A 26,766-nucleotide genomic window follows, 5' to 3' on the forward strand; every position below is an offset into this window, starting at 1 on the left:
CTGTGCTCCACAAAATCATTTTACTAAAGCAGAAAATGCCTAATATATTTTGGAAATACTTTCAGAGAAAAATGATTAACTTTTAAGCAAAATTTTAGTTCTATAAGATCATAGGTTTCTGTTCATGATTTCTTATCTCCTTGCCAGAGAAAATAAGATGACTCAGATGCTGTAGCCACCTACGGATGCCTATCAGAAGAAAACCACAATTTTTTGATGATGAAAATCACCATCAAGTTGGCTTTAAGTGACTGAATTACCAAGTATGATATAGGGAGAAAAATACCATGCAGGATTTGATCTAGTTATTCACAATGCATCAACCAAGGACCTTATGATTTAAGCTTTTGGGGGTCAACTGCTTAATTCTTGGATCGTCTTTCTGTCTCTCTCCTCCTGAGTCAGCACAGTGACATAACATGGGAAAACCAGAAGTCAAAAGCCACGAGTGGTTTTTGGAGGGCGGGAGTAAGGCGGATAATATCATAGAAATATCGGTGAGGGTTTTTTCCCAACTATTCTTACCTGTTTCTTCCAGAATCTCTGAATCCTTTAGCAAAAGGGTTCCGGTCTATTTTTAATCTGGTGATCTGGAAATAAACAAAAAAGGATGAATTATATTTATATTAACTGAGTTTTTTTTTTTTTTTGGTTGCCTAGAAAATTAACGAAAAGACTCTGTTAATAGAGCTGTTGTTTTTATTTCATTTCCTTTTTGTGTGCAACTTAAATTGAAGTTGACATAGTTCTTGGGCCTGGCACACAGATGTCTGACACACCTGATCCACTTCTCCCTAAAAGCCAAGATTTTCCCAGTATGTGACTCTGTAAACTCTCTCTACTCACCCTTCTTGCCCAAAAAACGGTGATAAATGACTTGCCCAGAGAAAGCCATCAGAATGGACAACTGAGCAATAGCCAGGTCCACGCTACACACGGGTGGCACCATGATAGTGCTAGCTGATGAAGGAGCAGATGGATGAACGAGCCAATGAGTAGATCCCATCAATCCAATGGCAAGGAATCAGGACACCAGACAGCCCACCTCCGCCAGTTGTCTGGGCTTTCTGGGGCTTTCTTTCCCATTGCACTGCATTGTGCCTCTGCTGCCACTAGGGATTGTTGAATGACCTCAAGTGGTCTTACAAAAACATAAAAGTAGCTAGGCTTTGTCAAGGTTGCACACAGAGGAAAATCTAAAAACAGGTGATGGATGGAGCAGGAAGCAAAGCACCTTATCAGTCCCCAAGGCTCACAAGCAAATCAGAAGAAACAGAGGCAGCTTCATAAGGCTGGGCGAGCCTGGCACAAGGAACTGTGCCCAGACGGGCAGGTGATCCCACATCCACTCAGCACATAAGTCCTTCTCTAATCCATTCTCTCCAATGGTTGAACACATACACCCTCATGTGTTGAGACTAGGACAAGCCTCACACCCACAAATTCCATGTATAGCTTAGCATTTCTGCTTTCAACCTCGGTCAGGGGAGTGTTTTATATAACTTTGTGAATGAAGCAGATATTGATGACTTACTACATCTGAGCAATAGAGATGGGTGGGGACTAGGGAGCCCAGAAAAGGACAGGTACTCACAATGGGGAGAAATTCTAGAAAGAAGGGAATCTCATTATTTAAGATCATCTTCCCATTTCTGATCATTGTAGAGCTTAGCACTAGGTCTGCTATAGCTGTTTCCTAAGCTGCAAATCTTTCCAAGTCTCTCTTCCCTCTCACTTTGTCCGAGTGGAATTTCCCAAAGCCACAGTCTTTAAAGGTCTTTAAAATGCAATGTGAGATTCTGACAAACAGACTCTGACTTGAAAGTACAAAGTTATTTTTCCCCCTAAACATTCCTTGCTTCTAGAATGGCACACTAATAACGTAGCCCTAATAATGTAGCCAAGGCAATTTTACATCTACTTTATAGACCAGAGCAGAGGCCTGAAGGTTTGGTTTTTGAAATTCCAGTGTCTGCTGTGCAAATACTGTGTTGAGTTAAAAGACTGTCACTGCTTTTCTGCTTTTGACTTAAAATCAGTTCTTTCTTGCTCCGTAATCCACAGCAATAAACCACACACCATATTTTCTTTTCAAGTTGGGGTTATAATATTTTATTTTCTCTTTCAAGTTGGCTTATCCTGACCAACTCGTTTATGATAGAGGTTTCTGATATATGATTGTGCTTCCATGTTTTGGGGGCCTCCACAGACCCCTGTAAATATAATGACATTCTATTTCATGCATCTGGGAGAAATAGCCAAAAATCTCTTTCCCACTGTTTAAGGGAAACCGCATGAACTGTATCTCAACCGACGAGCCAGCATGGAGATTTAATAGACAAATGCCACCAAATGTTAGGAAAAACAACACCTCCATACATGTTTCAGAGATTCAAAAGTGAGACTGGGAGAACTTACTGGAGTATGCTTAGGTTAGTTGTGACTGATTATCAAGGGCCTTTTGTGTGCAAAGCATGTAGCAGGTGGTGCTGGTGACAGCGTCCCAGATAGCCAGTATTTATCTGTATATTGTCACCCCCCAAAAAAAAAGTTATAATCTAGAAGGAAAAAGAATCCATATGCACTAATATTACAATGTAAACCAGAAAAAGATGAGGTTTACACTAAGAACAAAGCACTGTGAGCACCTCCAGGAAGCAGGGGTCACCCACGCCAAAGAACTCTGAGGTTTCATGTTCAAGGAGACATGTGAGCCAGGCTTGGGATGATGGGTAGGAGTTTAGTGGAAAATACAGGAAGGGAAGAAAGAACACAAAAACATTAATCCAAAAGGACACCTGCACCCCTATGTTTATAGCAGCACTGTTTACAATAGCTAAGCTTTGGAAACAAACCAAATGCCCCCAAAATAGATGCCTGGATCAAGAAGTTATGGTACATATACACCATGGAATATTACTCAGCAATCAAAAAGATAAACTCATGCCATTCACAGCAACATGGATGGAGCTGGAAGGGATCATGCTCAGTGAAATAAGTCAGAAAGAAAAAGAAAAATATTGGATGCTCTCACTTATAAGAGGAATATAGGGCAACCAAATAAGGGACCAGGGAAAAAAGGTAATTATAATAAATTTAAAATCAAAATTTAAAAAAGGTTGGGAGAAAAGAACCAGGGAAGCACTTCGTAAGAAAAGGCCTATGTAAGCAGAGCTTCAGGCAGGCAGGGCTGAAGCGTTCTCAAGACACCCGGAGGAGACCTGCTTGGCCAGAGCACAGGACGTGGGGAGAGGACCAGTGAGCGAGAAGGCGAGTGGGGCTGCCGGCCGAGGGTGCATTCCTGACACTGTATTGCCCTGCTTAGGTGTTCAGATGCCTGGAGGCAGCGCAGGTCATTCCAGCCACGAGCCACCTTACAATCCCAGCAAATGACTGTCTGGCAACTATGTCTGCAAATACCGAGGGGAATGAGAATGGTATTTTGGAGGAGAAAACCAACGTATGTTCCACCTCGATATCCCCCTTTTTATAATAGTCCCATGGTTCCCTTAGCAACAGCCAGCCTGGTAAACTCAGGTCCTACCAGAGTCTTCTAGAGCACAGAAAGTTGAGCCATGATAATAACAGAGCCATGAAACTCACTCCTGTGCAAGATAAGGATGTGACATGAGGTGAGGGCTCATCAGGTGGGGAAAAAGTAAAAGTCCTCGCCTTTCGTCCCAGTGGAATATGAGAAAAGAGGAGACAGACAAAAAAGAAGTGAAGCAGTAAGACTGGCACGTGCCTTAGCAACCCCCCATTCAAGCCAAATCCAAGGGTGGGAGCGGGGAGACTGACAGGGGGGCTTCTCTGCATCCTTGGGGGTGGCTGCATCAAAGTGAAAATAGCATCTATATATGAGGCAGTAAGAGGTGTGAGTTCATGTCTCCAGACTTCCTTTCTGTGGTGTGTCAGGGACTCGGAGGCACACCCCTTCCTTCACAGGGATGGCAGGGTGACCCTGACATGCTGGAGGAGTAGCCTGGGCAGGAGTCAAGCAGGGCACCTGAACGAGACCCAAGGCAAGACTGAGCCAGCCAGGGGGGCCAGTTGCTCAAGATGGAGACACAGTTAAAAGCACACACTCAGATCTGCTCCTAGTAGATCATACGGACACAAGGACCTGCCCGGCCGAGACCTCCACTGCAGAGGCCAGAGAGGCCTGGAGAACAGCGCAGAGACCAGCAGCAGCCATAAGGAGGACACAGAAGCCCACACCTCCCCCCTGCACCCACACATACATCCAGAAGCCATCGAGATTAGTGGATGAGAGGGAGAAATCTGGGGACAAAAAACAAAAACTGATCATTTACCCCAAATAAGTCAAGTTGCATGACATGAGATCTCACCCAAACAGACCTGCAAAGTTTACATTCCCTCTACCTCAACCTAGAGGTCAAAGCTTCTTAGGAAAATCAGCCACTGAATGGAGGCACCTAGAGAGGAAGGGGGAGGGAGGCACAAGGGAGGAGGGAGCACGGGACTCTGGTGGTGGACTCTGGTGTGGGAGCACCGTGGGAACACAGCGCCCGAGAGGGGATCCTCTTCTTCTGAAACACCAACAGTGATGTGAACCAAGGTTACATCAATAAAAAACATTTTTGAAAAATTAGCTACAGAAAATTACATATTATCTAATTTGTGTCACATGTGTTAATGTCACGATATCGTGACGACATTCTATAATGGCATATCTGCTCTCTACATGCTCTACATTATAGATCACGTAGATGTTAGACACATTCACATAGGCCACATGCCCACATTTACGTATGTCAGGCACATTTGAGAAGTCAATTTTCAACCCTGCGCCACATTCATGACGATGAATTAGACCTGATATAACTGCATAACTTCTCCATTGTAGTCCAATCACCAATGTCTCTTGACCAAACAACTCTAAATAACTTTCAAACAGATCTTCCTTTGTCCACGCCTGGCCCTGTCCAGTATCGTGTCTACACAGCAACCAACATGGTCTTTGTTAACACATACTTGGATCACGTTGTCCTCTACAGTGACGACCAACAGGCTCAGAATTGAACCCAAACTCCTGCTTGGCCCTGCGGGGCCAGCAAGTCTTGGTTCCTGCCTCTCCATGCCAGCCAACGCTCCTCACTCGGTCCACAGGCTCAGCCAAGCTGAGCTGCTCCCTGCCTGGAAGGGGCCGAACTCTCCCGGCTCAGGCCCCCCACAGTCACTGTCCCCCCAGACAATAGTCCTCTCCTCTGCCCTTCACATCATCATCTTGCTGATTCCTCATCTCCTCACTTTAAATATTATCTCCTGAAAGAGGTCTAACCATCCCTCCCAAGTATAATTCTGCTACTCCCTTTAGCTGCAGTCTCCTTAATTCTCTTTGCTCCTAACTCAGTTAATACTTATATATTTATTTCGTTGTTTACAAATTTACTCTTTGTCTCTCTCCCTGGAAGACCTAGATAGGACCTAGGTCTGCCTGACACGCCATTCACTCAGCAGAGCAAGCTATCACGCACGGTCCCTGCTCAATATCTGTTCAATGAATGAGTGAGTGAATGAGTGAATGATGATGTGGGAAACAAGGATGATGAATCCCAGAGCCATAACAAGGCTTGAAGAATATAAACCAAACAACTCCCTCGATCCTATTTGTTTCCCTGAAGCCACTACAGACAAAGTCTTAAATTTTGTCTGTCCGGGTAGAGCAAGATCTGTAATATCCTGTGCAGCTAAAGCTGTTCCACAACAGCCATGTTCAAACAGGGGCCAATGATAGTGAGGACACATGGAAAATGCAAGGTCATGAGCACAATTCTCGCTGATTTTATTTCCATGACATTGTAGTGATTAGTGTAATCAGAGTTATTAACAGCTACAGCACACGAGGGGGTGGCTGTTGGCTTGCCACTATTAATCTTAATCATTTTCACTGCTTTTTGCCTAGAAACACAAAGCAGTTAATAAACGAGGTACACTTCACAATGCACATAGATAGATATAGCAGATAGAAATAGCATGACCTACAAAGACAATGAAACTCGACTATCCTACGTATGGTTTTACAGCACCTAGGCCGAGAGCCCTTCCCTTAGGGACACTCCTCGTTATTTTGTTTTTATTTTTTATCATACTGTTGGAAATGTATTCCATCAGGATTTTTAAAAGTCCATATTTTTTTTAAAAATTCTGCACTGGTTTGATTGGAAAGTTAGAGCAAAACTGACTCAGTAGCTTAGGATATAATGAGTGAGTCAGAAATCCTATAGGATTTGCTGACGCAGAACTGGCTGTGGTTTCGGGCTTTCTCTCTAGTTCATGTAGCCAATTATCGTCCTCAGCAGTGTCTTCCTCAGCCATCTGCCTGTTCTGCTCCCCACTCTCTCTGGTGAAGTCTCTCACCCTCCCGCACCTCTGACCTGTACCCCAGTTCTTGTATAAATAAATAAATCTTAAAAAAAAAAAGAAATAAGACTGCATTACCTGAGGGTAACAGTATTATGACTTTTTGAAATTAATTAGCTTTCTGTTTGGAAAAAACACTAAGTTTTAGCAGCCTTTTCCCTTAGAGAAGACAAAGACTGCGATGACAATTCCCTGTGCATTTCACAAGGACCTGTTTTTCCAAGAAAAACCATGAAATGTAGAGTCACCTTTATTCCCACCTCTACCACCTTATTCTCCATGATGGGATTCTGGGCACAACATACCTTCTGAGCCAGGACCCTGCCAAGCTGGCACTGTGAGAGCAAATAATAGCAACAATAGCTCCTGTGTGCTAGCAGGCACGGAACGTGGGGTCAGTTAGCATGGGTGGGAGGAAGGAATAGGAAAAGAAGAAATAAAAGAATAAAATAGTTCATGAAAATAGAAACTCTTTGTTCACACTTTCCTACTACTTCTATCCAAAGAAGCAAACCACAGACAGATGGGGTGCTTGCTAGCGGAGGTATGGTGGCTAACCATTTATTCAGCTCTGTTCCAGCCATAGATTCAGTGTTATGTACTATGAGGCAGACACAGATATCTTAGAATTGTGGAGATGAAGTGTCCTTCATCTTAGTTTCTGAGTTTCAGAATTTTATCGATTATCTTTAACTCCCCCTCAAATATTGGAAAGATCAGCATTGGTACTCCAATGTGTTATTCTACCAAGTGAAGAGAGATAACAACTATGTCCTATCATCATTATTTCATAAATAAATGACATTTTAGTATCAAAAAACGTTTAAAAGTTCAAAATACAGTAATGTACAGTCTATGAAAATGCTTAATATATGAAAACTTCCTCCACTGTCTCTATTTGTCTCATCTCTCGGGGAACCAGAAAAATAACTTCTCTGTAGATGGGGAACTGAGAAGCACCAATTCACACCAAGCCACCATTTTGCAGATGAGGTGAGTGAGTGGTGAAAGGTAGTGGAGGCAGGTCTGCAGGGACACAGAGGTGGGTCTAGAACCCAAGTCTCTTAACTTGTGCTCTGGTGTGTTCTACCATGACTCACTGATTTGATTGTTATAGAAGATGAAACATTTTCCTCAAAAAGCTCAAAATATGAAAAGGACAATAAGACACAGACATATACAGAATAAGGGAATGTTCATTTGCAGCTGAAAATTGCAAGGAAGCTTGTCAGGGTCGGAATTTGCACTAAACCTGAAGCATAGAAGGAATCCAGACAGATAAAGACAAAGGGTTTCTAGAACATCTACAGAACATGCAAAAGCTAAAGTACTAACAATAGTGAAAACTGAACTAGATTGCTCAGCTCTTGTGGATGCGCAATGAAGATGAACAGAAAATGTGCCTAGAAATGCAGCTGGTCATTAGCCACAGACAATCCCAATGCAAAGACTTGGGAGCTTGGATATCTTTATTCCCCAGGCACCAAGGATTCATGATGATTTTGGACAGAGAAATGATGCTTTGGGAACATTCATCCAGAAATAAGCATATGTAATGACTCCCGAGACACAGGGCTTACTGTCCACGTGACTGGGTTGAAGTGCTCACGGGTCAGAACGGGGGAGGCAGGCCCAGAACAAGGCAGAAGCAAGGGGATCAGGAAGAAGACAATATCCCTTCAGTAGAAGCAATGGAATTTAGTGACAGATTGGATGGGGAGAGATTCTGGTGTCTGTCCTAGGTGACAAGACTGAGGTCAACGGGAAACACATTTGAACAACGGAGAGGTCTGGGAAGAGTCACAAACAAACAGCAAAGTTTGGGGTACTTTGTGTACCAGCCGCAAAATACTCACTTCTCAAGGGTGGACTTACTAACGCTGTGTTGATCTGAATGTTGTGGGGATTAAAACATCTTTCACAGACATGAACAAGCCAATCAGTTTCAATCCTAGAAAATCATGTGTCAGTTGCCTCTGTTTGCTAAAAATAACTGCTCCCAACCCTCATTAAATAGCATGCAGGAAGAAAAGGAGGGAGAAATTATAATTTCAGAGCTAACAGACCTTAGAAAGCATAGGTCAGGGGCCCATTTCCTTGAAGAAGAAACAGAAGCCCAGAAAAACAAAATAAGTTGCTTACAGCGACATACATAACCACAGAAAAAATTACGACCAAAGCCCAAGTCTCCGAACACCTCGCCTGGCTCTCGGTGAAGCGAGACGCTGCCTTTCCTTGGGAAGACTCAGCACATTTTGTTTCAACTTCACTCCTTCCATATTCTTTCCTTCACTGCATTTCTCCCAACAAGTTCCTGAGAACTTACCACTGACTTTTTTCCTTTAGATGCCTTCGTAGGCCTCCGAACCACTCCCTTGAAAAGAAATATATGAAGCAAAATATTTTGCCATAAGTGTTGATTATTTTCATTCTAGGAGGTTGAGGGAAATGAGAACAGGAATAGGTGGATAGAGCTGTCAAAAGAGAACAGTTTATGGTACTTGGCATCTTCATGATGCCAAGAATGAAAACCATTGTTAGGTAACACCTCTCACTCTCAGGACAGACTTCAGGATCCCCGGGGGAAGACCTGGGGTTAGTACACATGATTCTAAAGCACTGTGTTATATTAAACCTTATCTACATAGCCACAGGGAATGTTAAACAATCATGCCTGCTAATTTATCCAGGGACTTGTTAAACAGGCAAAGCTGCTATCTTGATTTCAAAATGCACAGAATTGAGGATGACTCATCTACTTTTTTTTTTTAAGATTTATTTATTTATACAAGAACTGGAGTACAGGCCAGAGTCGCAGGAGGGTGAGAGAACCCACCAGAGACAGAGTGGGGAACAGAACAGGCAGACTGAGGAAAACACTGCTGAGGGGAGCAGCAGGCGAGACAGGGGAGGTCTGTCTCACCATGTGGGTTTCTCCCTGGCCAGCTGGGAATCAAACCGGCACTGCTGAGGCTGCCGACAGGTCCCCACACTGCGCTCAACCCATTGAGCCACCGGGGAGGCCCTCACCAACTTTGAATTTCAGCATAACATGAACTCACCAACAGGACAGAAAGACAAAGATCAAAGGTGTTCCCTTTCGAGTATAATTCCTCCGTGAGCCAGGCATCCCCACAATTCCCAATAATCCACTTTCTCTTTAAAGAAGAATTTACTCTTTAAAATTTCCACGATGTCCCACTCTCCTTCGTGCCCGTGAGACCCAGCGGTACAGCAATGGCGACCAAGTGTGGTCTAAGGCCAGGACAGCCTCAGGCCAGGAGACACGAGTTGAAGGGGCTAAGAAACTTAAGTATAGGCACACAATTCACGTGTGGGAATGTGAGAAAGCAAACCAGGTTTGTCCACTGTCAAATCCCAAGACCTTAAATCATGGTCTCCAACTCCCACCAAACCACCACAGTCCCCCACCCCAGTCCAGATGTATGAAATATTTAGATGAGTAGAATGTACTCAAATGATGTCAAAGGATGAGATAAAATAGGAGCAGAGAAGGGACTACAAGTAGCCACATTTCCTTCTCACAGTGATTTACAAATTTCTAGGTTCAATTTGGGTTAACACGTCAGCTCTCCTGGCTCCAGAACTTATCTCACTGAGGAAATAGAGTATTCTTCAGTGTTCTAGTTTGCTCTACTACCTAAATTTCAAGGTGGGAATATTTAATGCCACATTCTGCCTTTATGAGAAACTGATGATTAAAGTAAAGGCTAGGGTGGTCTTGGGAAGGCCAGCCAGTGACCCAAAGAGCTTAGATTCTTATTTTCTTCTTCTGATCCAAAATTAATCCCAAATTTCCAGGTGCCCCAAAGGCTATGTCTATATTGCTGCTTTATCTTGTATCAGAGTAAAAAAATCTTAATTATTAAAAGTTGCTGTAGGAATCTTCCAAGGCCTCTGCAATTTTACCATCTAGGGAGTTTAGGAGGATTGAATTATTTTTAATTAGCACCCAAAAGAAACTAAAGCTTTTCTATTTTGAAGCAAATGTAACAGCCACAAGGAAAATCTAAAGTTGGGAACTCTTTACCGTTGTTGAGAAATCTCAACAGCCATATAGTACTTAACATTTAAGTTCTATCTTCTTTCTGAAGATAAAAAGAAAGGAATTTTATCCAGAATTGCTATGAAAGATAGAAATAGCCTTTCCTTGTGAACCAAAGATTATGTAACATCCCTTTCTACGCCCGGAACATTGTCAGTACTTCATAAGTTATTTGCTAAATCAATGTTTTTCCTTTAATGCTTTCATGGTCAGAGTACTAAAGACAGTATGCCATGCAAAAAGTATTGAATATTGTCATAAAAGTTCATTTTGTTCCAAGGAGACCCCAAATACAATGATGCAGACTTTCAAAAAAATAAACAAAATCTCTATTTCAGAAAAGGACTAGTTTTCTGAAACACACTGTCCATACCTCTGTCATTTAATTATTTTACTGAATTATCAGTATGTGTCTTTGCGCAACTGAAACTTTTTCTTAAAGTAGAAATATGTAAATCAGCTCTATTTCTCTACTAGGTTTGGAACATTTTAAGTTCCCAATCAATACTGATGGCATGACTGAACTTATAATAGACGTAAAAACATACAGATCTTAGGCTGTAGCTGGTGATCACATGAAGTTCAATTTAGTCTGGAATTCGTGGCTCTTAAAGTTTGAGGAGCTGGATGACTTTGAGGGGGCCTGGTGGGGGCCACACAGAAAATGGTAGGTAGGAGGAAAAGATCTTCCAAGTCTCAGAACTTACAGATGAATTGCAGATATGAGCACATACTAGGACGCAGCAGAGACCATACACGAAAGCCCAAGTACAAAAGGACATGAAATCGACTTAGGAGGCTCTGTCATCTTGGTCAAAGACCTTGTCTCTGATCTAAATCTGGACGATGCCAGCAGCTTCTAGGCATTACCATGTTGTCATCACCAAAGTCATGTGTGCACTGCAAGACAGGTGTCTCTTATTCCATCTCCTCAATGCCATGTGCAAGGACTAAGCATTTCTCACCAAAAGCATAAACAAGCTCCTTTAAAAGCAGATGCAGGGCCTCCCCGGTGGCGCAGTGGTTGAGCGCTGGGCTGTGAAGCTCTGCAGCGCCGGTTCGATCTCCAGCTGCCAGGTGAGGGTCCTACATGGCGCGCAGACCTCTCCTGCCATCCGCTGCTCCCCTCAGCAGTGCAGTTCATCACTCTGCCTGCTCTGCTCTCCCCTCTGGCTCTGGTGAATTCTCTCACCCTCCCAACCCTCACTTCTGACTGTACCCAGTGCTTGTATAAATAAATAAATAAATCTAAAAAAAAATGCATCAGGAAACTCAAGGGCAGCCCCTTACCTGCTGGTTCTGATAGGCTGTGACTGTGGTGAACACCGTCTCAGGAAAGTTGAACGTCTTCACCCCATCCCCCACAGGGACAGGCTTGGTGGGTGAAAGGTCACTGCTGAAATCCTTGCGAATCACGTGAACACGAGGCTGGTATTTGTGCATTGAGTGCAGGATGATCTGCAATGACAAGGGGACACCATGCCAGGCCTGGCTCGAAGGTCCACGCAGCTTTTTAAGCTCTCGTGCACTATCAATCACAGGAAAGAAGCATGAGGAGAGCAGGGATTGTTGGCGGGATGTGCAGGGAACTGGAAATCAGCATCCTTGCTCAAGGCAGGAAGGGCTACGTGATCGGATCGTGTTATGTGAACCAGGCAGCAGAGCGTCCCGGTCACAAGTGGTGGGTGGGCTGTTTGCTCTCACTGGGTCAGGACAGAACGACTGTTTGGGCTCCAGTAGACAACGCTCTACTACAATGTCTCAATCTCAGGCAGGTGTCAGTTGCCTCCTGCTTCAAGTTTTCAGCATGAGCTCATGGTGTTTTTAAGTCCTGCAGGCTAGTGCTCCGTTGCTGAACTCACAGGCATTGTCTTAGGCCAGGAGCAAGGGACTGTAAATGTGCATTCTCCTGCCCTCAAAACCTGCAGCTTCCTTCGAAATAGGAACCATGGCTTTAGCTACCTCAGTTTTCCCTGGATTTTGTCGAGAACTCAGCGTAGGATTTACTACCAAAGATGAAGTGATAACATCAGGTTCCAGTTATACCTGGAAAGTCCTATAGGCCTCTCCTCCTATAAATGAGTGTGGTTTTTTGTGGGGTTTTTTTGACAAATTAGTCAGAATTGTCACTTTAGTTGTTTCCCTGAGTTTTTTGCCCTCTGTGTTATTCTGCTGAATGCTGAGGTTTTTTCCACTTCTGTTGAATTTTCTGTATTTCTCTTTACTCCTTGACGGTAAGTCCCTGAAGCATACCCTGATAACAACCTGATGTGCAGCAGATAGTTGCTAAATGCTAGATTGGTAATAAATGGAAGTTCACAGGCGAAAAATTAGACATCGATGCTTACTTTAAAGAATCTTTACGTAAGAGATGCTTATTTTACCCACTGGAAAAGTTGAGGCTACCCAGCTTTGGAGCAAAAAGAAAGAAGAAAAGAGAAAAGGGATTCTTTGACTCACATGCCCTTGATCATCCAATTCGTTGTTGGTCAGCTTGAGTTTGTCGAAACTGACCACCTGTCTCATCCAAGTGTCTCCAGAAGCTAGAGAATCGGGGTGTATATAGACTCTCGGGGGCACAGGGGAGTCGGCATTGCCAGCCACCATCCACTTGGAGCTGTGATACACATATCTGAGACAGGAAGAGAGGGCAATTCAGAGACAGATGCAGGAAGGAGCAAAATCCAGGACACACACAGAGGCAGGAGGCAGGAGAGATGAACAGACGACAGAAACGGAGTATTCGGGTTGAGCAGAATGCAAAGGAGAAAAAGAAAGGTAGAAACCCAAGGAAAATGAAGTGGAGGTAGAGCATGATGGAGTGGGGGAGGGCAGAAAAATGCTGTGGTTAATGATCAAAGCTGCAGCTCTCGCAAGGAAAACATTCTCACAACACTTTTTCTTTCTTCTCCCTCGCCTTGCCTTGCACCCCTGCGTGCATGCAGGCATCCTGAACCCACGTGTCGAGCTGTGGAAAAGGTATTTTACGGCAACCTTTCACCTTTCAAATGCGAACCATATAATCCACTGACCACTTGTTCAGGATTCGGTTCTTTATTAAAAACATCTTCCATATCGTCGTATAAAACACAGCCATGTGCGGAGACCTTCCGCGCCTCTCACTTGTTAACCATTTCCTTGCTGAGACTCTGAATGGTGAGGCATTTCGATCTTAGTGCCTTAGTGCAAGCATAATCACCAGTTCTTCCCAGCTAGTGTTGTCTTTGATGAGCCTACTTTTGAATGTGATCATCTTCCACATTCTTTCCCCACAGGGCCACTGTCAGTGATATGCTGTGATCACAAATGAGGCCAGATTTCCACACTATGTCAATTGCCTTGTAGTTTTCTCCATGGATCTGACACGTTCCTGCTTCTCAAGCCTAACAACTACATGGGGCCTGGACCCCAGCTAAACAGAGACAACACAAATCACAACTCCTAGATCCTCTAAGACAGACCCTAGACTATCTGGTCTTGTAAGTCCTGCGTCCAGACCACTTTTCTCTTGCCCAGCTCCCTTCCCCACACCAGGCAAGTCTTGGTCTTGCCCATTCAGCTCTCACTTCCAAATTCATGGGCTGAGGACCAAGTTCTCAGATTTTAGACCCTTCAAAAATGAGCCATGAGTCACTGATTTGATTGAGATCTCCGGAAATCAGTGAGGTCACAACTCTTTTCTGTCTAATGTATAAAGTCATCCAAGAGACACAGAGACTCTGTTGGCTTTTAATGATTTCGAAGGAAAGTTACTTAACTTGCCCATAACCCATATTAATGAGCAATAATTCTCTCTAACTAGATGTTTTTCTTGAAGACTTACCCAATTCTCCATTTCTTCATCTCCATATCCACAGAGTAATCCATCCCATATAAGCACGTATGTGCTGCACTGGCCCGCTTCTCTGTCCCCTCTCCAAAATAAACCCCCTCAACTCACTTCTCATGTCATACGCCAGATCATCCAACAATTTGTTAATCACTTTCAATGTTAATCGACTTAAAAATTTTACTTGGATTTTTGCAGGAGGGTGGGGTGGAGGGGTTCCAGACCAAACCAGTACTGAGCCCTGATTGCTCCTCTGATGACTACTCACAGCCCAGTGCTCTCTCATAGCCCACTGGTTTATGCTCCATCCCCCGTTTCTCTGCACTGTGCACGCTTTGAAAATGCATCATCTAATGAATTTAAGAACTGCCCTAAATTGCTTCCGAGGCCTCCAATTCAACATCCTGAGTCACCATTACCTGTATCTTTTATTGTCCACAGGCACAATGTCCATTGCTATGTAGTACTGCTGGTGAGGGTCCAAGCCAGTGATTTTCACTCTCATGGCAGGAAACATCCTCCTGGGAAGGGGAACGTGGAGTAAGCACAGTAGTCAGAGGAAGCAGGAGCAAAAGCTTAGAGATGTTCTTATTAGGACCTCTGAGATGCCAAAGCCCAATAGCCTCTAATTCTCAAAGTTGACTGATATTTTTTTTTTTTACTTTGGAAGTTACCACTAAAAAATACATTAAAGACATACAGCTGAAACAGCAGCTCATATTAACTTAAATTGATCTGTTTGGTGACTTATTCACTTAAATGACTCATACCAGACCCTGCTTTATAAAATTGTTAATCCCTAGTATTACTAGTATTCAATAGATAGATAGATAGATAGATAGATAGATAGATAGATAGATAGACAATTTGTATAACCACACACACATTCACTATTAGACTATAACATTCAAGATTATATTTATACTCTTACACTTAATGTACTTGACTACTTTATACTCATCTCTTTTAATCTAAGGAATGCATCATAGTTAATTCTCAGTAATCAGAATGTTCTTATTGATTGTTTTTGAAAATGGCCACTCTGAAAATAATTTCTCAAGAAAAGAATTTTTAAAAGGTACCACCAGCACACAAAGGGCCACCAAAGGTTTTTTTTTTTTTTTAATGCATTAAACTGTAGTAAAATTCCTGCAAATTCTCAGGCTGTCAACGTGTGTGTCAAAGGAAGGACCCAGCAGAACAGGGAGCAAATACCAAATGAATTCTAGTGGCCTCTGGGCAATACCTTGTTTCTACCACAATGGCTTGTTAAACTTGCCAAAGCAAGTGAGGTCAGGATGTGGCACTTCACAACTAGTCTCATAATTGAAGAGGAGGAGACGGAGCAGCCCAAAAGAGGTATTGAATTTCAGGGAGTCTAGAATAAAGTTCACTATTCTTTAACCATAAGAAAGAAGAAAAAACATCAAGCTCTTTTGTATGTCATTCATTTAGGAGCCAGACATAAAAAGTGTTCAGTTCAAAATTTTGGATTACCCCAAATGTGCTCTAGGGTTCTTGTACACAAAATGCTGCATTAAACTTAACCATCTGGGGCCAGTTAGTAGAGCAGAGCAGAGCACAGTGCTAATGAGGTCAAGGTCACAGGCTTGATTCACATATGGCCTAATTGGCTTTGCTTCATTTCATGGCCATAGACCATACTCTGACCCCAGACAGCCATCTTGCAAATGTGCACTGGTTGTTTACATAAAGAGCTTTCTATGCTGATCTCACACCCCACTACTCGTCAAAAGTGACTCAAAAAGCAAACGTCCTCTGATTGTTAATTCTTAAATGTTTTCAAAAATAATAACCATTCCTTCTTTTCTACTTTGTAAATTTCCAGAAGCTTCTACCAGTTATGATTTTATATTTTCTCCCTCCCACCCAAGTTTAACTAGAAAATCTTATATTTTAGTCTTATGGTAAGCTAAAGAAATTTGGTGGTAGGCTACTCCTAATTTAGCATAGATTAGAAACTTTGATTCACATTAATTATTTCCAAAAATTTGTGAATCTTTGCCTACATGTTTAAATGTAGGACAATAATTACATTCTTCACAACAAAGGTTTATAACTGTCTTATAAGTGGTAGGATAGCCTCTTGCCATGGATGAAGAGAAAGTCCTCTCATTGTTATCTGAGATAAGAAAATGGAATTCCTCTCAACCATCTATATGGTCTGTGCTACATTGAAAGAGATGGCTTCCAGAAAAGAAATTAGATGTTTGTAAATTCAATACCTGCTTATTGATCTTGAGTAAAGATAAGTACTTTACTTGAGAAAAGATAAAAATTAATACTTATATGATCTTGAGTAAAGAAGATACCCATCTCTTTCCAATACCCAAATTGTTAAATGAATGAGTTGTATGACATGGAATAAGTCACTTTAGCCCCACCAACTATAGAACAAAGGAAAGGGACTAGATAATCTCTAAGGTTTCCTCATGCTTTAAAATTCTTACTTTATTTGAACCTCTTCTTAAGAATGTGCTATAAAAATTTTTTTTCTTACTTTTTGCCAGTAGTTTAGTACAGAATATCAACTAAAGTCATAACACCCAAGAGGAAAATTAATCTTTTATATTCACAAAATGAGATGCATTTGGTTTTAATTTTATGACTGAATTTAAGTCAATTATTTTGTCTTCCAGTTCATTAATCCCTAGAAGCAACTCTGTCCATGGTGCTGATTGCACAGATTCCATCAGTACATTCAAAGATTGAGGGCTGTGTAGACTACAGTGGTCCTGAACCAACAGGATCATGATCTGGGTGTGAGAAGAAGTAGAGAGTGACTGAGAGCTTCTAAAATGGTAAAATATCAGAGAGTCACACATAAATAGTGTGACTAAGAAAATGGAAATTGGAATTAAAATTGAAAGGGACACTGAGTAAGAAGGAAAATGAGGTGAAAGGAAGAAGTCAACTGGGGAAAAGAGGAGGAACATGAAAAACATTCACAGAAGAGACAGTCTTCTCTGTCTGGTTCCGAGTTGTCCCAGAATGACTTGGGCAGAATTACTTGTAGCAATAGCTACAACTGAAGCTATCAAATACAGAAGTGATAGATGTAGTTTCTAAATCTAGATAAAAGGATATGAATAAAGAACAAACTGTATATCTGTGGTGGGAATAGCTGGATATACTTAAGTATCAGCATGAAAGTTCAGAGGTAAGGGCCTCCCCGGTGGCGCAGCGGTTGAGCGCTGGGTTGCGAAGCTGCCCGCAGCCTCTGTGGCGCCGGTTCGATCCCCGGCTGCTCCCCGGCCACAGGAGGAGGGTCCCGCATGGCGCGCAGACCTCTCCTGCCGCCCGCTGCTCCCCTCAGCAGTGTACTTCGGTCCTTCTGCCTGCTCTGCTCCCTGCTCTGGCTCTGGTGAATTCTCTCACCCTCCCGCGCTTCTGACTGTACCCAGTGCTTGCATAAATAAATAAATAAATAAATAAATAAATAAATAAATAAATAAAAATTTAAAAAAAGTTCAGAGGTAAGAATACAAAAAGAGAACACAGCAAGAGATGAACAAATGAGGTCAGGGAAGCATTGCCAAGGAGCTATGCAAGTGAACTGAATTCACTTTGAAGTGCAGGAATTTTGGGGATTACATGAGGAACAAAAATGATGGGGATATACAGAACCAATAATGGTAAGTAAAAGCCCAAAATAAAATGGGAAAACCTTATTTAAAAAAATTCCTCTTCTCCAAACCCACCCCAATGCCAAAAACTAAAGCAATTCTCCTTCAAAGTTGCTCCCCGCAGACACCTACTAAATCTCATAGAAGGAAGAGAGCACCAGAAAAGAAAGAAAATGAACAAGATTTCCTATGCATTTTAGCCTCTTGCTTTTGCGGTATTTTATTCTATTGGGGGAGAGGGCATTTCTATTTGCATTCAAATAACCTGGACTGACCTACATATTCTTTTACTCACAATCCTTGTCCACAAAAATAGCTGATGATCAATGAGGTGGGTCTTTCTGGTAGGCGTGACATTAGGCTATGTAACGTGCTTTGAAAATATGAAAGTAACATAATTGTTGTAATTTTCATGAGCTATTTATATTTACTCAAAAGCTTACTCCAATTTATCATTATTGAGTTACTTTGATTTTGAATCCAAGAGGCCAAAACAACCAGTTCTTAACAGTGCAGTGTTATAAATAGTTAAGATCGTTGCATTAGAGTCAGATAGATTTGGGTAGAAATCTGGAGCTGCATTCACTACCCATGTGGTCTTAGTCAAGTTAGTTTACATCCCCATCCATCCATATTTAGGATTATCTTTTTTTTATTATACAAGAACCGCGGTATAGGCCAGACGTGCGGGAGGGTGAGAGGATTCACCAGAGACAGAGTGGGGAGCAGAACAGGTAGACTGATGAAATACACTGCTGAGGGGAGCAGCGGGCGAGACAGGAGAGGTCTGCCTCACCATGTGGGCTCCTTGCCGGCCAGCCGGGATGGAGCTGGAACTGCAGAGACTGTGGACAGCTTCGCAGCACTGCGCTCAACTGCATGCACCACCAGGGGAGGCCCCATATTTAGGATTATCATATTTTCCCTCATAGGGTTCCCATGAAACTTACATTCTCATCCCTATATATAAAAATTATATCCTAACCTCATAGGACTCTCCTGTTGAGTATGAATCCAAAACAGATACCTGGCTATGGAAATGAAAGATACCAATAAAGATTAAACGTGCTTATTTCAAGAGAAACTGTGCTTTTAAAACTTTTATCATCCCACACAGCTTCGCAAGAGTATACACCCAATCACCATTAAAGTTTTGCAATAATTTCAGGTCAACAATAAAATGCAATGGATCAACAGATCAACAAGCAGGAGTCAAAAGATGTGCCAAATCACATTCTTACCATAAACAAAATTCATTCAAAAACATCCAGCTGCTTTTGTATCCTGAGAAGATACAAGCTATTGTTTGGGGAGCAAGCATTTTCTCTTGAAAGCATTATCTAATGAAGTAACACTTGGTGTTGGAACCTACCACTTGGTAGCTGTGTACCATGGGTCCCCAGTATTAGCTGAAACACATCTGTAAATGGAAAATGTGTATGAAGGCAAAGATGATTGAGGATTGAGTGGCTCTTGGAAGAAGAAAAAAACAAAAATCACAGTGAACACAAGATCACTTTGCCAAGATCTTTGGATGCAGAAAAGTGAGTATTGTTGCTTTGGCTCACCAACACTATCTACCTACCACATATACATCAAAAAAAAAAAAAAAAAGGTAACAGTTCCTACTTTCATCCTCTGTTCTTTGACTCTGAGCATCTGAAGGCACTTGACCTTACCTGCCTGCTTTGGTGATGATCATTTCAGTTCCAATGTCATGGAACCTCTTCCAGAGGTCAGCGCACTGCAGCTCCACCTGGATCTCCTCCATGGATGACATGGTGGCAGGCACGGGGCCCGCAGCACCCGGACCCAGGTCAGTGTGGGTGTCAAACGAGCAGGAGGTCCGCTCAGTGAGCACCTCAGAGTCAGAGCCAGTGCTCTGCTCAGAATCTGCAAAACAAACATAAGACCTCAGGTGAGACACTGCGGAGCTCCCCTCTGGGCCCAGAAGACGGGGCCGGCTGGGGGAGGTGAACAGGGGAGACTTAAAGTTGGGACGCTCCAGAGCACAGCACTCGGGCTATTTTATTATATTTTTTATGGTTTGTTTTTGTGATTTATGACCTTCTTTCAGGTTTCATGTTTCCAACGTGACATCTGGCATTTTAGTAAGTTTTAGTAACAGCTGAAGAAAATTGGTCCACAACAGGCAACATAAAAAGCACTAATGTCACCATGTTGAAGGGAATGAAGCCAAAGTAGGGCAACAGAATAAATAAATGCCAAATTAAAATAATAAGAAGAGCAATTAGAGACGATAGCTCCAAATCTAGAGTAGACATGGCACTTGGGGTAAGATCCAGTGCTAACAGCAGTGTGTTCTCTAATTGCACACCACCCCCTACCCACCAGCCAGCTATTTTTAGAAAGCAATTTTTTCTCCATTTATATATCCTGGCCATCAAAAGTAACAAAAAGTTGTTTGGGACCTTTAGAAGCACTTGGTCATATATTTGAATAAATAGCTTTTCCTAAGAGCCCAACCAGGCCATTTTGAATGAAAAAAAAAAAAAATGTTGTGAAGCAAGGATGTAAGCATATGGAAAAAGTTACCCAAGAAGGCGGTTGAAACAAAGGGAATAAATGAGTTCAGGAGACACCTTGATTGGTTTCTTAAGTATGGGCAGAGGGGAGGGGTGATCCAACAGGAAGGTAGGATTGAGAGCAACCAAATAAAAAGTTGGCATGCTGGGCCAGATGGTCCTTCGTTCCTGCATCTTCTGTATTCATGAAGGGGGAGGGAAAGGCATGTAGATAGAGAAACCAGAGTCAGATTTACCAGAAAAGACTTTTTTGTAATGTTTTCACATTTTATACTTTTAGTGGCCGGACGCCAAAAACGGAACCTCCTAAGATTTTCCAAACTCAGATCACCAGTACAATTTTCTTAGGCCAAATGTTACTAGAAGCCTAAGAAACCAGTTTGCTCACCCACCCTTCACATCTTGAAATCTCGAAATCCGATTGCTTCCCCATAAATAAATACAGACACATATGAAAATGGAAAACAGCATGTTTGACTCTGACAACTGACTTTTCAGTGCTGTCAAGGGTCAGGAACTCTTGGGCATCAGTCTTTGACACAAGCACAATGAAAAAGTGATGCAACAGAAGGGCCAACCATATGCTACCACTCTCACGACCACCCTCCCTTCCACGGAGGCCTGTGAGCAACCCCTTCCACAGAAGCTTTTATTTTCATTCCTTCTATCCAATGTGTTCCTCTCTCAAATCCAATAGCATTTCTGGAAGCATCTCCCATAACTTTCCAAAACCCATAGGGAACAAAGCGCCATTCCCCAACCCTCCCCAATTCTTCACACTTCACCCTTCATGCTAGAACATTCAGGATACTGCAGAACTGAGCCAAACTCCTAAATAACAGGGAAGTCATTGCCCAAAGCCTTGGTTTATTCACAACCACTGGCCCACTCACCACCTTTACCAGAATAACTAAGCTTTACACGACTAAGCCTATCATTTTATACCTTAGGTTAAACAGGAGCTAACTGTGGTCTTCAAGCACAGAAAAGTGGCTACTTATCCAGCATGAGAGCTGCTGTTGGGTGACAAATCCCCATCTTAGTGGTAGCAGAGCCATTACATCATCACACACTTGGCCAAACACAATACTTCTGCCCCCAAGACACAGATTCACAAATCCCCTTTTGTTTATGTGATATGACAAGACCTCCTCTGTAGCACAAATATCATGAGTTTTCCAAAAACTTCTCAAAGCAAGATTTCAAAAAAAAAATCTTGTTCTTCCTTCAGGAGTAAAGTGTTACGAAATTCTGACCAGAGAAAACTGCCGTTCTGAAAAAGCTGGAAACACACAAGCTAAGCAAATCCCTGGAGATATTTTGAACATGTGCTTTCTTCAATGCGTGCTCAGGGAAGGAGGGAAGGGAGTATTGTGACGCTAAGTGATAAATGTTTAATGATAACCAAATTGGGGTTGGAATTGGAATGGGGACTCTGGCTGGAGAACTAGGAAATAAGAGGCTCTACTTTTATTTTGCTACCATCTGGAATAAAATGGGTACTCAGACAGAACATGAAATGGATGGAGTAATTGCCTTGGACAAGTTACTCAACAGAATGAACCTATTTCCTCATCTTGCAACTAAAAGGACCTCTAATGTCCTGAAGACAGTCAGAATCCTTCTAGCCCAACTCTCAGCGACAAGCCAGGAAACACCAATTGGAAGCATCAACTTTAAACTGTTTGCGGAAGACAACGAAGAAGGCTAAAGTCTGTGAGACAAGTTAAATGAGGAAAAAACCTGGGAATCCAGATTCACATGATCATAGAAGTTAAAGAATCGAGTGGGTTTTCTGTTTATAGCTTCAATCAAATCAATCAATAAGCACCTATCAGCATGTGGCCCCATATGAGGTACCATGGAGATAATTTGAAACAGAATCCCAATCCTTGAGAAGTTTCTCTCCGTTAGCATTGATAAATTATGTGTTTATTGAGTACTTACTATGTGCCCAGTACTGTGCCAGAATCTAGGAACTGCCAAGCTACACAATAGGATTCCTTTTGGAAGTATTTACAGTCACAAATAGTCACAGACCAAGGCAAATACATTGCACAGTTTTGCATACAAATGCAGATTGCCTTGTGTGTCCTACAGCATCCACAAGAGAGGCAGCTGTGAGGGGCAGAGTTCTGAGTTACTACAAAGGAGATGGACCAGTGTGTGGGGGTCTTGGCATTCTAGTTCATGAAGAGGATTTTATTGTTTCCCTGGAAACACTGTGTTTGTTTCTAGAGTTTCACTCCCTGGTAAAATAGAGTCCAGTGCTTTTATGCACGAAATGCTCACATTTCAAATAACATGAATATACTACATCATTTTTGTTCTTTGTTGTTTCTTAGATATGATAATTTGGAAATAATATTAATATTATATTTTATAAAATCGGTTTTAAAAAACTCCTGGAGTAGCTAGGGCTACCTATGAAGCAAAATACCTTTGATACACTTAAAATAGTAATCTCAGTTAAGATCAACAGTCTAGGTAAAAATGACATTTCAACCTTTGTAAAACATATTTCTCAACCATGGTTATATATAATATTTAGGCTAACCAAATGAAAAATTTCAGCTACTGACCAGGATATAGAGTTTAGTTCCCTACGTCATGAATGTAATAAATACATAGCAAATTATTTCAACCAAATCAGGTCATCCATTCAGAAACAAAACCAGCCCCTTGAAGCTCAGAAAACACCTCTGTGTTTTCAAGTTCTTTTATTCTTGGTAATTTGTGACTTCCTGCCTTCAAAAAGTAACCATTAGGAGCTCATTTGAATGACCTGGAAAGACTTCTTGACTATCAAATAGCCCTTGTGAAGAGTATTTTAACAGGGGAATTTCAGTAAATCAGGAACATAAGTGATAACATTACACTTAACTAAGCAAGTTAAAGGAGAAAACACAAGGAACCCGCACTGAGCAGGTTACAAGGCGCTGAAGAACATCATAGGAGTCACAGGGTCAAATCAACATAACTCTTCCCTCCCCAGCCCCCAAAGGAAAAAAACCTAAGGAAAGAGGTTCTGACCATCGGTTCACAGTGTCACTCTTTTTCTAACTCTGAGCTATTTCAGTTCATCTATAACACTAAGTGCCCACAGAAAGAAATTGAGTTTAGCTTACAGTGCAATTCATACAATAATAAAATAGCTTCTTGATTTATATTTACACATTGCCCAATATATCCTCCCTTTTGACGAGGTAGGTAGCATATAATCTCATGCACATTTTGTGAACGAGGAGATGGAGACAAAGAAAAATCGAGAATATCATGACCTACTGATCCAAGGATGGTATCCCCAAGACCACGCTAAGTCCAGCTGTGCAGTGCAGCCATTCTCAACTATGCAGACCATCCTCACAATGGAATGGGTTAAGTTAACTGTCATTGATCTTTGTCAAATCACATAACCATTTTCCTTAATCTTTATAACGAGGCACATCTAATTAGCAATGCTAGCAAGCCCCTTTTAAGTTTAATATTTAGTGGATGGATTAGCAGCGTAGCTTTAAGACAACCAAGTGTGACACACCAAACCAGCCAGAAGTTGATTTGACTGATATGTATAGAAAATGCTTGAGTTAGTAACAAAATTAGACATTATTCAAGCGTATTTCAGAGTCTGCCAGCTGATTTTCACCTCCACCTAACTAATGATTTAAGGAGTCAATCATTCCTACAGCGAAACAAAGAACATTTACTCCTGGAGCCTGACACTCATGAGTGAGGAGATGAACAGCAGCGCTAGATTCCTACCTTTACTATTTGCTTATCATTATCTATTACTCTTTCCTTGCCTTTGCTATTGGGACTCAGAGAAAATAACTTATTGCTCAAAAAAGTATGCTTATATCTTTATGATAAAACAAAATCTTGTGATTCTGTTTAGCGTTACTGACTTTGGACAGTGAGGTGATCGTCACTTTACAAAAACCATCCCAACCAAAGAGTTGATGATGGTCAATATCTCCTGAGCACTCACTGTGTGTTAGCAACTATCCAAGACTTGAAATGTATAACATCATTTAATAGAACAAGCACAAGCGCTATTACCATTATCTCTATTTTATATACTATTGACACCAAAATGCAGATTACATCAGTTCTGTCTCCAATGAATTTCACGTATTTGTGAATATATTTAACTTTGTACAGACCAGGTTATACATTAACATATATGACATTAACTTTGTATAGACTGTTATACGTTAACATATATGACATATACATTGTAAATATAAAGATGTGTATGTGTGTGTGTGTGTGTGTGTGTGTGTAAAGCTAGAACAGGCACTCGCTGTAAAGCAGCTCAGAGTCTGGTAGGACGGACTCACAACTGTCAAAAGGAGACTCGCTGTGATAGGTTCTCCAGCACTACAGGAACAAAGCATGAAGGATCTTTGAAGAGCAAGCAAGCCAATGACAAGAGGAAGTGGACCAGTGTGTGGGGGTCAAGAAGACTTCATGATATTCTCAATTTTTCTTTGTCTCCATCTCTCATTCACAAAATGTGCACGAGATTATATGCTACCTACCTCATCAAAAGGGAGGATATATTGGGCAATGTGTAAAATATAAATCAAGAAGCTATTTTATTATTGCATGAATCAAACTGTAAGCTAAACTCAACAAGACTTGAGGGTCAAGAAGACTTCACAAGGTGAATTTAAGAATGGAGTTGAAATATGACTATGAAAAAGCACAGAAATTAAAAGGACAGAATTTAAGGCAGTGAATTTGCTGGTTTTAGATCATCAGCAGCACATGGATATAGCTGGGGCTCAGCACATATGTGAGCAGAAGAAGCAACATAAGAAATGGAGGGGAAGGTGGAGGCTCAGATCCAACGCATTTGAAAGACGATTTCTTTAAAATTTAGTAAGGGCCCCTCTTTAACATTATTGGTACATCAGCAAAAACAAAAATATCCCTGACCGCACGGGGCTTATATTATAGGTGGAACTTTGATGTCAAATTTGTAGTTGAAACTTTTTCTTTATACTAAAGTTTTCTTTTAAATGACAATAATTCTGTTTGCATTTCCAGACTATGAATTCGAAAAACTGAGTTGAGTGCTTTTGTCACATCTCCTGTGCAAGCGAGCTCAGACGGTCTGGTTTCAGTGCAGAGGACAGGCGAGAGCAGACTCCTGTCAAGTATGGTAAGAGATGAGCCATTTCTGAGATGAGATGGTGCAAATGCCAGTTCCTTAAGACCCGACCACAGGTGTCACATTTCACCCCAAGAGAGAAAATAGTCTGAAATTAAATTAAATTAGATTGAAACTAAATTAAAAGAGCAAAGTCCAACCTGGATAGATGATCAGCAATCTATCATGTCTCCTCTGCCAACAGGGATGGCACCATCTTGAGAGGTACCTCCTTCCCAGCATTGGGCAGGCAATGCCACTTCTGGGCCTACTGCCTAAGTCGGTAAAATCAAGGCTCCCACAGCCACCTCAGCCTCCCTCAGACACTGGGGCAGCTACCACAGCTTTTCTAGCCAGGCAGCACTTTCTGTACCGGGCTTAAGCAAATGCCTATTTCGAGAGGACCTCTACAGTGGAAACTGGTTCTGGGATGTCAGATTTTATCAGGTAGCTTAGTGAAAGCTGGTGATGAAACTTCTCATAGAGTAATTCTAAATATGGCAGGAGCAGTAGTTGGCACTAACCTGAGTACGGGCTGAGCCCACATTTGATACCCAGTCCAGAGCTTCAAGGGAATGCACTATAACCCGGGCTGGATTAAACTAAAATTACGATGGAAGCAAACACTCAAGGGGCCCGTTAGATGACTTCAGTGGTGGAATGAGGGCTCTGAGCTCCTCATGCCCTCCAAGTTCTATTTGGGAAAAGGGGGAGGTAACCTGAAGCCTGCAATTCTCCTGCCAATAAGCCAATTAAGGAGGCTAAGAGCTCATCTCTCTCAGCTGCCTCAAGCAGTCTCCACCTGACAAGCAGCACCTCTGTCAGTGCCCCGCAGCCCCCTGGGCATGGTCCCAAAGCCATTCCCCAGACCTCACCCTGCTCGAGAGGCTTTGCAAAGAAGCAGGAGGTTCATTTTTATGTCTTGTTGATCAGACAAAGGTTCAATGTCATTCAAGTTTCAGCCTCTCAAGTGGCAGTATGGTTCGAGGGCAGAAGCAAAAAAAAAAAAAAAAAAAAGGAAGAAATATAACAAATGAGGAAACTGAGACTTGGCAAGATTAAGAGATCTTTCTCATATGTATAAGCAGGAGGCAGCAGAGTAGAATCTGAGTTAGTCTGGCTCTGGAGTCAATATTCCT

At 42.0% G+C, this 26,766-nt stretch overlaps 1 protein-coding gene across 1 annotated transcript in view; it reads right to left on the reverse strand.

Moving 5' to 3' along the window:
* TBX15 (T-box transcription factor 15) overlaps positions 1-26,766 on the reverse strand; it is a gene marked incomplete at both ends in the record, with an annotated part of 101,353 nt that overhangs the window by 24,088 nt on the left and 50,499 nt on the right. Inside the window, 5 exons of the mRNA XM_084244354.1 lie at positions 526-590; positions 11,741-11,908; positions 12,911-13,082; positions 14,699-14,800; positions 19,606-19,819. Coding sequence (XP_084100480.1) covers positions 526-590; positions 11,741-11,908; positions 12,911-13,082; positions 14,699-14,800; positions 19,606-19,819 — 721 coding nt within the window. The remainder of the gene's footprint in view (positions 1-525; positions 591-11,740; positions 11,909-12,910; positions 13,083-14,698; positions 14,801-19,605; positions 19,820-26,766) is intronic.

Source organism: Talpa europaea, assembly GCF_964194135.1.
Source record: "Talpa europaea genome assembly, chromosome: 9".
Classification (NCBI taxonomy): domain Eukaryota; kingdom Metazoa; phylum Chordata; class Mammalia; order Eulipotyphla; family Talpidae; genus Talpa; species Talpa europaea.